This window comes from Numida meleagris, chromosome 2, assembly GCF_002078875.1.
Source record: "Numida meleagris isolate 19003 breed g44 Domestic line chromosome 2, NumMel1.0, whole genome shotgun sequence".
Lineage (NCBI taxonomy): Eukaryota > Metazoa > Chordata > Aves > Galliformes > Numididae > Numida > Numida meleagris.
In genome coordinates, this window is record NC_034410.1 from 105,998,687 (window position 1) to 106,012,415 (window position 13,729).

A 13,729-nucleotide genomic window follows, 5' to 3' on the forward strand; every position below is an offset into this window, starting at 1 on the left:
TCTTCATCAGATCCATATGTGGAGCAGTGCTGGCAGCATGGCACCGTCACCACCCTTCTACCGGGACCACCTGATGGCCATGAATCTGGTTCAAGCCCCTGCCCAAAGCCCAAAGAGCAGGTGACCCTGGTCCTCTGGGCCCTGGCTTAGGCCCAGGCAGTGGGAAGGCCTGGAGACCCTTGGGTTCTCCATATCCATTGCTGGGCTGTCCTTTCCCTCGGTTCAGTGGGAGAGCAGAGCTGTGCCCGCCCTGCATGGGATCGCATGGGATCCATGCATCCCCAAGGACATGGGATCCCATAATGCACGCAGCAAAACTCCCAAAAACACTGGGGGAAAAGCTGGGACTCAGCCCTGCACCCACACAGAGCTGCCCAGGAGGGAGCCGCAGTCTCCTGGAGCAGATGCGCTGCTTTCCCCCGTCAAGAACAAGGGGCTGCAGCAAATCCAGCCTATTTATGTCACAGCTTTTGAGCTTTCCTTGTCCCCTCCCACCCCGTATTTTTGTTGTTGTTTTTTTTTTTTATAATTCATCCGAGCCCGTCCCGACTTAACGCTCAGCGGGAACGATCATGTTGCATTAACAGGGAAGGAGCGATCCGGGCCGTTTCCTTTCCTCCAAGCCGCGGTTTACGGTTACCACCACAAAAATAGGAAGAGCGTCCCACACAGCTCTCCTCCCCCGGCGCTCACGGCCGCATGACAGAGCTGAAAAACACAAACACGGGGCTCCACGTGGGCAAGGCTGGAACAACAGCCCATCTGCGGCTCGGGGCTGAGGCAGGGCCCGGGCTGCCGCGTGTGGGAGAGCAGGTGGGGATCCAAACACGGCGTGCGTGTGGGGGCACCGGGAGGACGGCAGCGCCGAGCCGGGCCAAGCCGCGCCGCTGGGAGCGGTGCCCGCGCGGTTCACGTGTCGCCTCCCGGGCGGGGCGAGGCGGAGCGGAGCGGGGCGGGCGGACAAAGCCGGGCTGTCAGCGGGCGGGCGGGAGAAAGGAAAAGCGGCGACGGCGACGCGGAGCCGAGCAGGTGAGCCGAGCGCCGGGCCGCGCCGTGCCGCGCTGGCACCGGGAGAGGCCGAGCGGAGCCGTGCGGTGCCGAGCGGGGCGGGGGCGGCTTTGTGCGCGGCGGGGCCCCGGATAACGGGGCAGTGGGGCCGGCCGGGGCAGGTAGCGCGGCGGGGGCCGCGTCTGGTGCTCGCTGTCACCGTCGGCCCGAAAGTACTTCGTGGAGGGGAGCGAGCGGCTATTCCCGGCTCTCCGCAGTGGGAAGAGGAAAGTGTGATTCTCTCCGTGACGGTCGGCTGGCAGCGCTAAACCGCCTGGGCTCCGGCCCGGCGCTGCGGGCACGCCTGTTGCCGCCGGGCTGCGGGTGTCCGGGGCAAGCGATCAGTGCATCACCTGGTTTTCCACTTAAAACAGCGTCTGCCGATAACAGCCCTCTGTGGAGAGTTACTCTCCTTTCTGTACTTTCCTGGCTTCCCAAAGGGCTCTTTGCTTTCTGTCTGTGCCCGCAAACTGGATAGCGGATGGGATGAGGCCGATGGTGTAAGCTCCTAACCTCCAATAGCGAGAGAGCCGCAGCGGCGAAGGAGGTGGAAACTTTCAAAAAAGAAATATCGCGGCAATTTTCTCTGTTTTACAAGAAGATAAACGCCGGCAGAGATGTCATTTTCTGAGTGGAGTGGCAGAACAGTGCGGTGCTCTGTTTGAAATACGGCGCAAGGGTGATAAGATGCACTCGCTCTCTTAAAATAGATTGTCTTTAAAGGTAAAATGAACTGCTTAAAAACTTCTGCAGCAGCACTGCTGCAGGGTAAATCTCCCAGCCAGGGTTCTGATCGCTTCAGTGAAGTGCTCAGTATTTGGAGGAAACATCTCAAGGGCATCCTGAGATATTTCTCATTCTGCAGCTGTACGTGCTGTCACATCAGGATGCCTAGCTCACAGACCGAGTGCCCTCCAAGTCCCTGGTGCACGTGTGCTTTGTACTGTCCCTAGTAGGAAAGGCTGGCTGACCGTACTCCGCTGAAATACAGCCTTGGGCTTCAGAAGTGACAAACGGTTCATGAATCTGACTTGTCCTGAGGGCAAGGGTGGGTTTCTCCCAGTCAGCCTCAAATCCAGCACATGGGATCCGTACATTCTTCACTGTTACAAGGAGGGAAGGATCCAGCTTGGTAGGACAGCAGAAGACGGGGCAGTTACCATCTAGTGGGCTTGGTGCCTGTTTCTGAGATACCTACGCCCTTTGGATGTATTTCAAAAGCAGAAGAAATCCGGGTATTTTTCTGTGACCTCACTGTGTGGGGTGTGATGTGGTAGGTTGGCCTATGCTGGCCAACTGCCCTAACAGATTAAAAGAACTTCTGGGGTGTCCTTGTGAGGTTTGTAATTTGGAGTATTTTATGCGTATTTGAAGGTTTTGGCAATTGGCCCCTTACCACGTGCCTGTTCCCCAAGGTTAAACCTTCCTGTAGTGTCTGTTTCTCCAAGAAGGAACAGAGGTGTCTGTGCTGTATCTTTTGCTTCTCAAAGCCTGTCCATGAGGGCAGCAGGAACAGGGGATGCAGAAGGACATCTGGAGGCTGAGAGAACTGGGCTTGTTCTCAGAGAAGAGAAGGCTCTGGGAGACTTCATTGCAGCCTTCCAGTACTTGAAGGGAGCTTGTATGCAGGAGGGGGTCCATTTTTGTATACAGACAGATAGTGACAAGACAAGCGGGGTGGTTTTAAACTAAAAGGAAGGAGATTTAGATTAGATATTAGGAGGAAATTCTTTACTCAGAGGGCAGTGAGGCACTGACACAGGCTGCCCAGAGAAGCTGTGGTGCCCCATCCCTGGAGGTGCTCACGGCCAGGTTGGATGGGGCCCTGGGCAGCTGAGCTGGTGGGCTGCAGCCCTGCCCATGGCATGGTGTTGGGACTGAGTGGGATTTAAGGTCCCTTCCAACCGAAGCCATTCTATGTTAAGGACACAGAGCCTTTATTCCTGGTTCTTTAAAGTGTATTGAAAACAACCACAGTGACAAATCTGTCTGGTAGCGGAGAGTTGGAGCAGATATTTCAGCTCTTTCAGTTTAATATGCGTTGCCTTGTCCCAGTTAACTTAAGTTGTCTGATGTTCTATATCTAGGTCCTCCCACTGATAATAAAAATCTCAAATCATGTTTCTTTTTCTTTCAGCTCTTACAAGCTCAAGTATTCTAAACTATTTAGTGTTGTCTCTTCTGGCTAGTGTAAAACCTTGCTCAGATATTTTGGAAGTATTTTTTGACCATTCCTTCAAATTATAGCGAAATACTCAGAGGAGCAGTTACTTAAACCACAAACAGTGCCCCACACATACACACACCCAAATGGGTAATCACAGGAATTCATCCTCAGCAAACTTTGGGGGGGGCAGAAAGGGAGCCTTCAAAATTGCTGTAAATTTTGCTAAAACACACCCTTCAAATTTAGCTTAAAATAGCTATTATCCCAGCCCTTTTTCTCTTGCAACACTGAAACTTTTTTTATATGGTTATGTGTTTTGAAAACAAGCTTAATCCCAGAAGAGAGAGAAGCTTCAGACTAACACAATTAGGTGAGTGGAATTTTTCCCTCAGGCACCTCTGGAGAGTGATACAATATCGTGTCAAAAACTGTAAGCTGTGGCTCACAGAGCTGGGCTGGGCCACTGTTTGTGTGAGGCATGGGATGGGAAAATGCAGAAGGTGCAGAAAGCACCAGCGGTGAACGTGTCAATAACACTGCTCTGAGTCACTGGTGGCCCAAAGTCCGATCACTGCATGATGGCACATGTGTTGGTGTTGGCTGAGGCTTCAGTGAGATCCTGGATCTTTCAGCACTTTCACATATATTATTTATTTTATATACGTATAGCATATGTGTATATAAAAGTCAGTGTTTTTGCTTAGCAAAGCACTAAGTTTAGGATAGCTCCAACTCCCCCCGTGAATTCCTTTCAGCTTCAGTGGGGCTACATTTCTTACTGCTGAAAAGGTGACATGATCTGGGCAATCAGTGCACAGCTTTTGTATCCTTACTGCCATGAGGTGCCTCTGGGCCTTTCCTGCTGCCAGGCTCTGGGAATGTTGTGCACTCTAAGGGGAGTGAGGGAAACTGGGGTTCGGCCATCTTGGGAGGGTAGGTGGGGAAAACCTCAAACAGAACATCTGCTTACAAAGGGATTGAGAAGGCTTCATGGATGGTAAGGAAAAGCAGTGACTAATCTGCATTTGGGGAGGTCAAGTGAGGCAAAGGGGACTGGAAGCATGGTAAAGAATGAGGAAAGTAGAAGGTAGAAGTTGAACTGCAGGAAAAGGATACAGAAAACAACAAGAATGCTCCAGGAAAGAAGTCAGGACAAGCATTTATCATCTTATTAGCTGCAGATGCAGCTGGATCTTGGAGCTGTTTCACATTGCATTTGTCATCGATGGGCTGTACCACATCCCCAGCACACAGTTGCGGGACAGGCAGGATTAAGAGCAGTTCTGGGAGCACTGCCAGCGTCAGCAGCCTAGCTGCAGGGCTGCCCTGGGCTATTTTTATCTTGGCTACGTCCAGAAAGGGTTTTAAAAAGGCTGAAGAAAGCCTACCCTGCTGTCTGACAGTCCCCATAGCAAGAGCAGGGCTTTAGGTGGGGCAAGCATGCTCAGATTTGATCAGCAGCTGCTGCCTTGAAGAGAGGATGATGCTCCACACTGGTAGGTAAAGGTGGATGATGGAGAAGCGGTGATGAAGAAGATGAAAACATGACAAAGCTTGTGGGAAGTCCTTTGATCCTAGCTGAGCACCTCTTCAGGCCCAGAATCTTCTGAGTCTTATGCTGAAAAAATTTCTGTTCTCCTAGCTTTATTCCACTGAGCCTTGAATGAGCCCAAGTTTCAAACATGTCCTGTTTGAAGGACAGGAATATGAGCCTAATCTTTAACCTAATCGCTTCTGAAAATGGCTGACTATGTAACTTTTCCACCTTGTAGGAAGAACTCAAAAGTATTTACTCAGAAAATTTCAGATATTCAGTACTTAAAATAATTTGAGTCAATTTTCATTAAGGGATAAAATTAGTGAGTTCCTAATACTAAGTAACCTACCATTCACGTGAATAGCAAGCTTGCAGGTTGATCTAATTACCAATGCCTAGCAAAAGCCAAGTAAAAATAACGAGATGCTAGAAAATACAAATCCTAGATTTGACAGGTGGGAAGGGAAGGAAGATGTAAGATGCAGGTTTATTAGAAGTAATCCTCAGGCAGTGAAATTGTTCTAATCTAGTAAATCTGTTTGTAGGTTTGATAGACTTGTTAAAGTCAGCAGAGAAGAAGCTGTCTCTGATTTCACCACAGGCTTTGGTTATGCAACTTCTGATGAGAAATAGACAAGTATCTTCTCAGGCTACTCCTTTTTGAGGGATTTTATTCAAATATGCTTTGATCTGGTAACCACTTTATGTCCCAATTAACATTAGGCTGAATATTGATTAGTAACAGTCTCTTCAGACAGCAAGTCAGTTTTATCAAAGGAAAACAATATGTTTAGTTTGGCTTTGTCATATTCAGACTGAATAGAAATGCTATGAATAAACTTGTTCGTCAATTTTCATTGCAATGTGGCACTTGGAACTAACCTTGGATCTCATGACTCATCTCTCCTGAGAGTGCAGCATCCCTTGCAGAGCTCAAGAATCCAGATTCAAGAACGCTTGCAAACCAGAAGAAAAGATCCAGGCTAAGAGGCAAAATAGAAGTAACAGGAGAACACTTTTCTTGATTTCATGGTTGGAAAAGACCTTTAAGATCACCTAGTCCAACTGTCAGCCCATCCCCACCATGCCCACTAACCATATCCCTCAGTGCCACATCCACAAGCTTCTTGAACACCTCCCTGGGCAGGCTGTTCCAATACCTCACCACTCTTTCTGACAATAAATTTTTCCTAACATCCAACCTGAACCTCCCCTCGTGCAACTTAAAGCCATTAGCTCTCATGCTATCTCTTTTCCACCTGGGAGAAGAGGCTGAACCCCACCTTGCTACAACCTCCTTTCAGGTTATTGCAGAGAGCAGTAAGGTCTCCGCAAAGCCTCCTCCTCTCCAGACTGAACAATCCCATTTCCCACAGCCCATAAGGCTTGTGCTCTAGTCCCTTCATAGCTTCGCTGCGTTTCTCTCGCATGCTCCAGCACCTCAGTGTCTCTCTTGTAGTAAGGGCCCTATCTGATTTCCATCAGATTCCTGAGTTCTTCAGGCCTGACAGTGAGTGCTAAGGACATTATCTTGCAGGAGTACCTACAAATGCAAGTATTGTCTGGCAGTATTTGGGTCTTTTGGATTTTGATGGACTGATAAATACGTTTCCAAACACCTGAAAATATTAATTGCTTTGCTTTCTAAAATTGGAAACAGCTCATTGGCAGATAGCATCTGGTTGGTATCAGTAGAAATATATACACTAAAGGAAAACAGGTGACTTATGTTTGTAATTAAACTAATCAGAGAGGCAGTGGGTAACTCATACTTCTTCAGGATTGCAGTTTCAACTCCCAGCTGCCGCATTGTACTAACAGAGTAAATGCTTGCCTTGGCATTTGGTTCCCCATACAGCATGACACACAGTGGGTTTTCCTGATGTAGGCAGGATGACCCATTCATGAAGCTGTGTTCCACTCCAACATGTTACTCTGCATATCTCCTGTACAGATATGAACAATACCCATTATTTCCAAATGATCAAATATTTAAGAACTCTGATATAAATGTAGCATGCAATATAACGTTAAAGCCGCTCATTGATTATCACAAATGTTTTTATTTTCTCATGAATTAAGTTCTGAGCCATGATTAGTTGCAATAACTTTTTATAGGCAGTTCCTTTCCACTTCTTTCAACTCCATTAATCCTTTAACTATCTAATGTGCTTTGGTGTCAATCATCATCATGAGAAATAGTTGCAAACAAAACGGAAAGTTAGAGATACAGGAGAGTACACACTGACAGCTGTTTGTGAAGATCTTTGTGCCTCCTTAGCAAGCCACAGGAAACTTTAGGAATATGTAATCTGTAGGAAGCAAAAGTTGCAAGGTGCAGCTGGAAACAGTCTGGGGAATGTCAGAGGAAAACTGCATTTGCTGAAGTTCTGAACAGCAGCTCTTGGTTTGCTGTCTCTTGGAAAACTTTTGAAGTAGAGATTAAATAATTCCAGATTTAAAAAAAAAAAAAAAAAGGTCTGGGCTTTCAGCTGTTTCTGGGTTCATTACCCTTTTTTTTCTGCCTGGAAGGAGCCCTGCTCTCATTCATTGCTGCCTTTTCATACACTGCACTCCTTTCTCATACAATCCCCCTTGAGTAATTTTTCACGTTCTTTATCTGTTTCTCTTCCTCCTAGCTGCATCCTGACTGCACCACTTCCTCTTATCAGCAATTCTGCCAGCTTGGTTTTTTTCCCCCCTTATCTCTGACTCTGTTGGGTCAATGGGCAACCTCTTCTTTTCATCTCTAGCTTGTACTCTACTGCTGCGGGGTCCTACCTCTGTCTTGCCCCAATGCAGATTTGGGGGAGCACTTGTAGTTACTCTTGCTTAGGGAAGCAGATGTGTTTTTAAGTCTTGCCTTTGCACAATAGTTGCTGTAAAAGCCAGATGGCACTGATGGAGGTGAGTATTGCTGAGGTGAGCTCTCAGTAAGGGTTGACCCACTGGACGCCTGCTTGCTTGCTTTGCTTTCACCTCTTCCAGTTTTGGCTGCAAAAATACGGTCTGGTCAGTTGAGCTTTAGCAATTCCCCATGGCTGTAACAGCAACAAGTGTGACTGCTTGTACAGCTGCAGAATGTTTTGTTTGCCTTTAGAAATATAATAAGGTAGTTCTAGGAGGCAGTGCAGGTGTAGTTGGAAGAGGCATTGGCAATACTCAGAAAATCAGATATTTTTTTCCATGTGCAAGGTTTATTAGAAGCCAGTCTGAGGCACAGAGTATTTCTCTCTTGGTTTTAGCTGCTAGCTGCTACAGCTCAGGCTGTACCTTCTTACCATTTCATGTTTTAGTATTAGAGAATAATTACTAGCAGCCAAAAGAGCAGATCCTATAAAAATTAAGGCCTCTCTTAATACCATCCAGTATTCCTAACAGAAGCTGGATCCAAGTCCTAGCCTAGGTACAGGGTTCGCTCCACAGAGCACAGCAGTACTTGTTTCTTGATTTCTGGTTTTGCCCATCTCTAGCAATGTTCCTCCTTCCTTCACCCACACCTCTGGATTCCCCCACTGTCCTTGAGAACATCAGCCCCAAATGAGGGAGAATTCAACCATGGGTGTCAGGGCTAATCTGCTTTGTCATCATTGCTGAAATGGGTAGAGAGCAAGCCTGCTATGGGACCTTGGAGTGGTAGGAAAGAAAATTAAATCTATTATATTTCTTCCAACTTGATATTTAAATAGAACTGTTTTCTTTGCTCTTGCATTCTATGCTTAATTTGTGAACTCACCAAGATGTTATCTTTTCTCCCAGAATCATCAGACTTTCTCTAAAGATGAAATGATTTTATTGACCCTGGAGAACACTGCAGAATTTTTGTATTCACATATGGTATGACATGAGATTACATTCTTTCAGCCACAGAAAGAGACATAAGTATCTGTCCTTTAATTATGGAGTTTCAAGCAAAAGGTTCTTTCTCTTGCTTGCAGAGGTATGGAAGCAATGAAAAGTGAAAGCTGTAGCTTATTAAGCAAAATCTTATATTTTGATTGTTTTTTCCTCCATCTGATGCTTTGTGAGGACTGGAAGAGGAACACAGGCAATATTAAGCTTATGTTTTAATGTTACAGTAAAAGTTCCATATGGATACATGTATTTTAATGGCCAATTAGCATTTTCAGACAGAAGTGGACTGGTTTTGTGAGAAGGAATGCATGTACTTTTAATACTTATTAAAGTTAAGACTTGGCCCAAACAATGAAATCTTAATGCCTCATCCCTGAAGGCGCTCCAGGCCAGGCTGGATGGGGCCCTGGGCAGTCTGATCTGGTGGGAAGCAGCCTGAGGGCTTGGGACTGCATGAGTTTTAAGGTCCCTTCCAGCCCAAACCATTCTATGATGGTGATTCAGGAAAATACCTCTCCATATCAAGATGGAGCAATCACTTCAACTTAAATACAGGAAATGTTGGGCGTAATAGCCATTACTCGCACATATCTTGTTAACAAGAACATAATCTCCTAATCACTCCCTTGACAGCAAACCCAGATGATAGAAGCATAGTTGGGCTCCTGCCAAGCAACTCAAGAACTCCGATTTCACACCCAGACTCCTGCAGGAGTGCCAGGATAACCTTAATTATTCACGGAAGAAGAGCCCAACCACTGTGAATTTCTAATTCCTTATACCTGCAATTTTAAAAAGAAAAAATATATATGTTGGGAGGGTACAGAATGCTGAGTGAGAAACAGGAGTATATACCTCTTGATCTGTTTATACTACACATCAAAGCAGTATGTAATCTAACCACTAAGGCTGTAACAGCTTAGTGCGTCGCTTCACTCTCTTGAATTAGACCATGAGGAAAAGAAGAAAGTTTGTTTTTTTCTGTGTTATCTTTTTTTCTTTAAAAATTACAGTAGTTAGAAGACAAAGGAACAGAATCTAGTTTTTAGAAGTTCTGGTCCCTGTGCAGCCATGGCGTGTATGTGTTTTAATGAGGTTTGCAAAGGTTTTTAATCTTGCATCATCTTCGTGATGTCAGTGATGAAGACTGGTGGTGAAGGCTCTTGATAGGTTGTAGTGGTGTAAGTAGCAATTGCTGCAAGTTCGTAGACATGTTTGGTTTAAAATATGATACACATCCAATACAAATAAATACTAAAAGCTCTTAGGCTTTCCTCAGGTTGCTACAGCAGTGCTTTTAAAAGGCAAGCAACCAAGCAAGCTCACCCACTTAACTTTTCTAGACTGTATAGCAGAAAATGCAAATATTAGGGACAAGTTTAATTTTATTTATCTGCTTGTTACCATTATCTCGTGAAGATGTCAACTAGTTATCTACTTTTTTTTTTCCCACTAGTAAACAGAGCACACAAGAAGTTGACAACACAATCATCTTGCTTCAAACTTTATTACAGGCTGAGTTTCTGGGTGGGATGAAGGGTGGAGCCAGACATTTAGCTACACCCATGGTGAGGTTTATAAGGAGAAGGTTTCTAGGGGAGCTCTTTTTTTTTTTTTTACCAGTCTCTGACAACTGTCAGTTTTATTTAGCTGGTTTGTTTGTTTGTTTGTTGTTTTCTTCAATTGTTAATATGTCAAGGCCTCACAAAGACTCCCGTAGTGGGGATGGTCCTCCAAATACATCTTTGAAACAGCGAAGTAAGGTAAGTCATGGAGTCTGCTTTACTAGCTTAGTTCCTTTTTGTGCATAATACCTCTGAGGCAGAGACCTGAGTACTACTGTAATTTCAAAGGCCTGTATTTTCTTCATCGTGTGTAATTGGAGATTTGTTCTCCATAGTTTTGCATTCCTGTAATGCCAATTCAGGTAGGGGAAAAACAACCTTAAATGTCCCCAAACTTTTTAGAGTTTGGAGAGGTTAGTATTTGCTATAAGGTGATCTGATCTTTAAGAGTGATGACTTTGAGGACTAATTTGTACCACCTGTCTACAACACTGAGGCTATTGTGGCTTTTGTTATGGTGCTGCTGTTTGTTAGCCACCCCAGTATTAACTTCTCAAATGTACAAATAAAAGATATGCTATGCTTAATTGCATAATTACTGTGGCTTAGTCAGAACTCTTTGATACACCCAAGAATCCTGTCATAATTCTGGTTTGAATTGTATCACGGTTTCCTTTTATACACCTGCACGTAAATGCTTAGAAACGACTCTGTTCAGCAGAGGTCTCTTGAGTTATTGTGAATGTCCTGAAATGAAAGTATGTGCTATGAAGGCTTGTTGCTGTTCAGCATAGGTGCCCCTGTTAGTACAATGCTTTTCTAGATGCGTCTGTATTTGTTTATAAGATGCCTGGGTGAAAACATTCATAATCATCGACTGAAGTACTGAAGAAATGATCACAGCAATGTAGAGAGGGTGCTGCTGGGACAGATCAAGAGTAATGGCCAGCATCAAAGTACCACTCTCACGCTGGTTTCCTAGCTCAGAGCTTATAGTTGGTAAAATATAATTGTAAGGAACTAGCAAGAGGGGAATGAGCCTCAGAAATGCTTTTTTTGGAGCTCCCGTCAGGCTTTTGGTAAAATGGAAGAAAGCCTGGCCTTTTAAAAAAAAACGGAATAAGCAACCAGAGACATGTATCTGAAAAGTTAACTTTTCCTTCCAATCGCTTCACTAGTAGCCATCCAGATTTTCTTTTGTGACCTTTCAGTTTAGAAGGAATGAAATCACGTTTTATTTTGTTTTCAGTCATTGCTCCCAAAACATGGGAAGTAGTTGAGGATCACTAGTCTACAAGTTTTTCTGCCAAGTGTACTAGTCGTACTACCAAGTGCCACAAAAATAACCAAAGTCCTGGTTTCCACAGAACTGGTGCTGTTGATGGGTTCTCTCTCTTTTTTTTTTCTTTTTTTCCTAACTGTAAGCAAAACTGTGAAAGCTGTATCTGGCAAGAAAAGCTGACTGACAGCCCCTTGGGCAAAACGATATGATGCAAGTTGGGGAGGTTGTCAGAGTATTTTGGCTGTGTGTGCTTAGACATGAGAAAATAAATGCATCCTGAGTTTGAGGAGATGCATTTTCCACCATGATAATGCTGTGGTTTTGCTTTGGAGCTCATACTGTCAATATTGAACTTGTAGGGTGCTTGAGCCATGTGGTCACTTCTACTTTTTACAATGTGTTTTTACTGATATGTGACGAATTTGGCTGTACTGGGTTGTGGTGGGAGGAGGCTTGTTGGACAGCAGAGCAGCATCCTGCAGAGGAGTCCCTTGGCCTTATCCAATGCCATTCTTCCAATGTCTTGACATGCTGTGGTTGGATTCTTCATAGATATTTTTAAGTGCATTGCATTTATTTTAAGTTTTTTGCAAACTGCTTTATTAACAAACTGTTCAAAAATACTTGCTGTTACTTTCTGTTTTGTTAATACAGTAAATGGGAGGAAGAAAGAGGAAAATAGAATCATAAAATAGAATCATTAAAGTGGAAAAGACCTCTAAGACCATCTAGTCCAACTGTCAGCCCATCTCCACCATGCCCACTAACCATGAACACCTCCAGGGACGGTGACTTCACCACCTCCCTGGGCAGCCTGTTCCAATGCCACATCACTCTTTCCCAGAAGAAATTTTCCTAACATCCAGCCTGAAACTTACAGTACCAGCAGAGAATCGTAGGTGTTTCTGCTCTTGGATTCTTTTGGATGGATTTTCTGAATCAGGGAAGAAGTTCAGGCTTTTTCAAGTGAGCAATGTAGAGTTATTTACTTTAGGATTTTGGTGCAATGCTTAACTTGTGTCTGTAAACTTGGCCACCTCTTGAAGCAGGGATTAAAATGACTTTTGTCTTTTTGTGACTTGAAGAGCAGTACTCCTGGAATAAAGTACTTACCGCCTGTAGTTATGACACTGACCTACTATTCAACGTGAATGATTCCAAGGACACTGATTCTCCTATCACAGATTACTTTCTATATTTGATCAAATTTAGTTAATTTTAATAGACTATTTTCAAGTAGCCAAACTGCAGACATAAGGGTGCCATCTTCCTCTCCTGATTTTTGATTTTTGGAGCCATGTTTGTACTAAGTGCAGAAAGTCCACAAAGATGGTTTCTTGGTGGTAAGTTGTGTAATTAAGAGACAGATGGACAATGGAAATTTTTCAGTAACTTACTTATTTGGTGTGGTGTACAAATCCCAGAATTGTTTGAGTTGAAAGGGACCCTTAAAGATCATCTAGTCCAGCTCCCCTGCAATGAAGAAAGGCACTGGCAGCTGAATGATTCCAGACTGGTATTTTTTTAGTCCTAACATATTTAAATCGTTTTTCTATCAGAAATTTCAAGCATAAAACGTCATCATATCTTGGTGGATGCTAAAATTAAGTTCTCCTCTGGGTTCTCCCTTCCTGGACCTTGTATGGCAACAGGAGAGCATTTGGAACTGAGCTGATGGAGGTGTGGGACTGCCTACAGGTATCAGCTCTGGTGGGAAGAGAGGTGATTGTGGGGAAGGGTAGCCCCAGGGGATGGGAAGGGCTGAGCAGATGGAGAGAGGCACCATCCCAATGGTGTCTTCTGAGACTTTGCCCAGCTTTGAAGCCTTGCTGTACTGAGCTGTCTCCAGTGGCTCTCTTGTTTCCCATAAACTCTTCTGCTGCCTCCAAGAAACTGAGCTTTCTAACTCCTGAATGAGGATGGAAATGCATTTTATCTGTATTCTTGGGTCAGCCAAAGTTTTTAGCGTACCATTGAGAAGACCTGAACTGGCCCTGCTTAGCTGGGTGCCTTGTTACCTTAAGAACCAGCAAACCTCCGTGGACTCTCCTGATTATTTTGGTTTGTTTAAATTTTGGAAACCTGAAATCAGAAGTGTTTTACAGATCCTAAAATCACTGCGGTTTCCTCAAGATGACTGGATATCCTTAGTAGTAATTTTTCTCAGGGTGCTGTCAGAAGAAAGTGTCAGCTGGCCTCTACTGCCCTGGATTAGTTCAAGTCAAACCAAGCTAAGGTTAACTGAGATGTTGCCTCTTGTGAATTTGAAATTTTTC

General features: G+C 44.6%; 1 protein-coding gene across 3 annotated transcripts in view; it reads left to right on the forward strand.

The window, feature by feature from the left end:
- Positions 698-13,729, forward strand: part of MAPRE2 (microtubule associated protein RP/EB family member 2) — a 92,730-nt gene continuing 79,698 nt past the window's right edge. Inside the window, exon 1 of one of the 3 annotated variants that reach the window (XM_021386715.1) lies at positions 698-813. In XM_021386715.1, the coding sequence (XP_021242390.1) occupies positions 700-813 (114 nt within the window). In that variant the 5' untranslated portion in view covers positions 698-699. Of the gene's footprint in view, positions 814-930; positions 1,030-10,229; positions 10,370-13,729 lie in introns of those variants that run through there. The other 2 variants (XM_021386718.1, XM_021386714.1) reach the window with 2 other exon arrangements.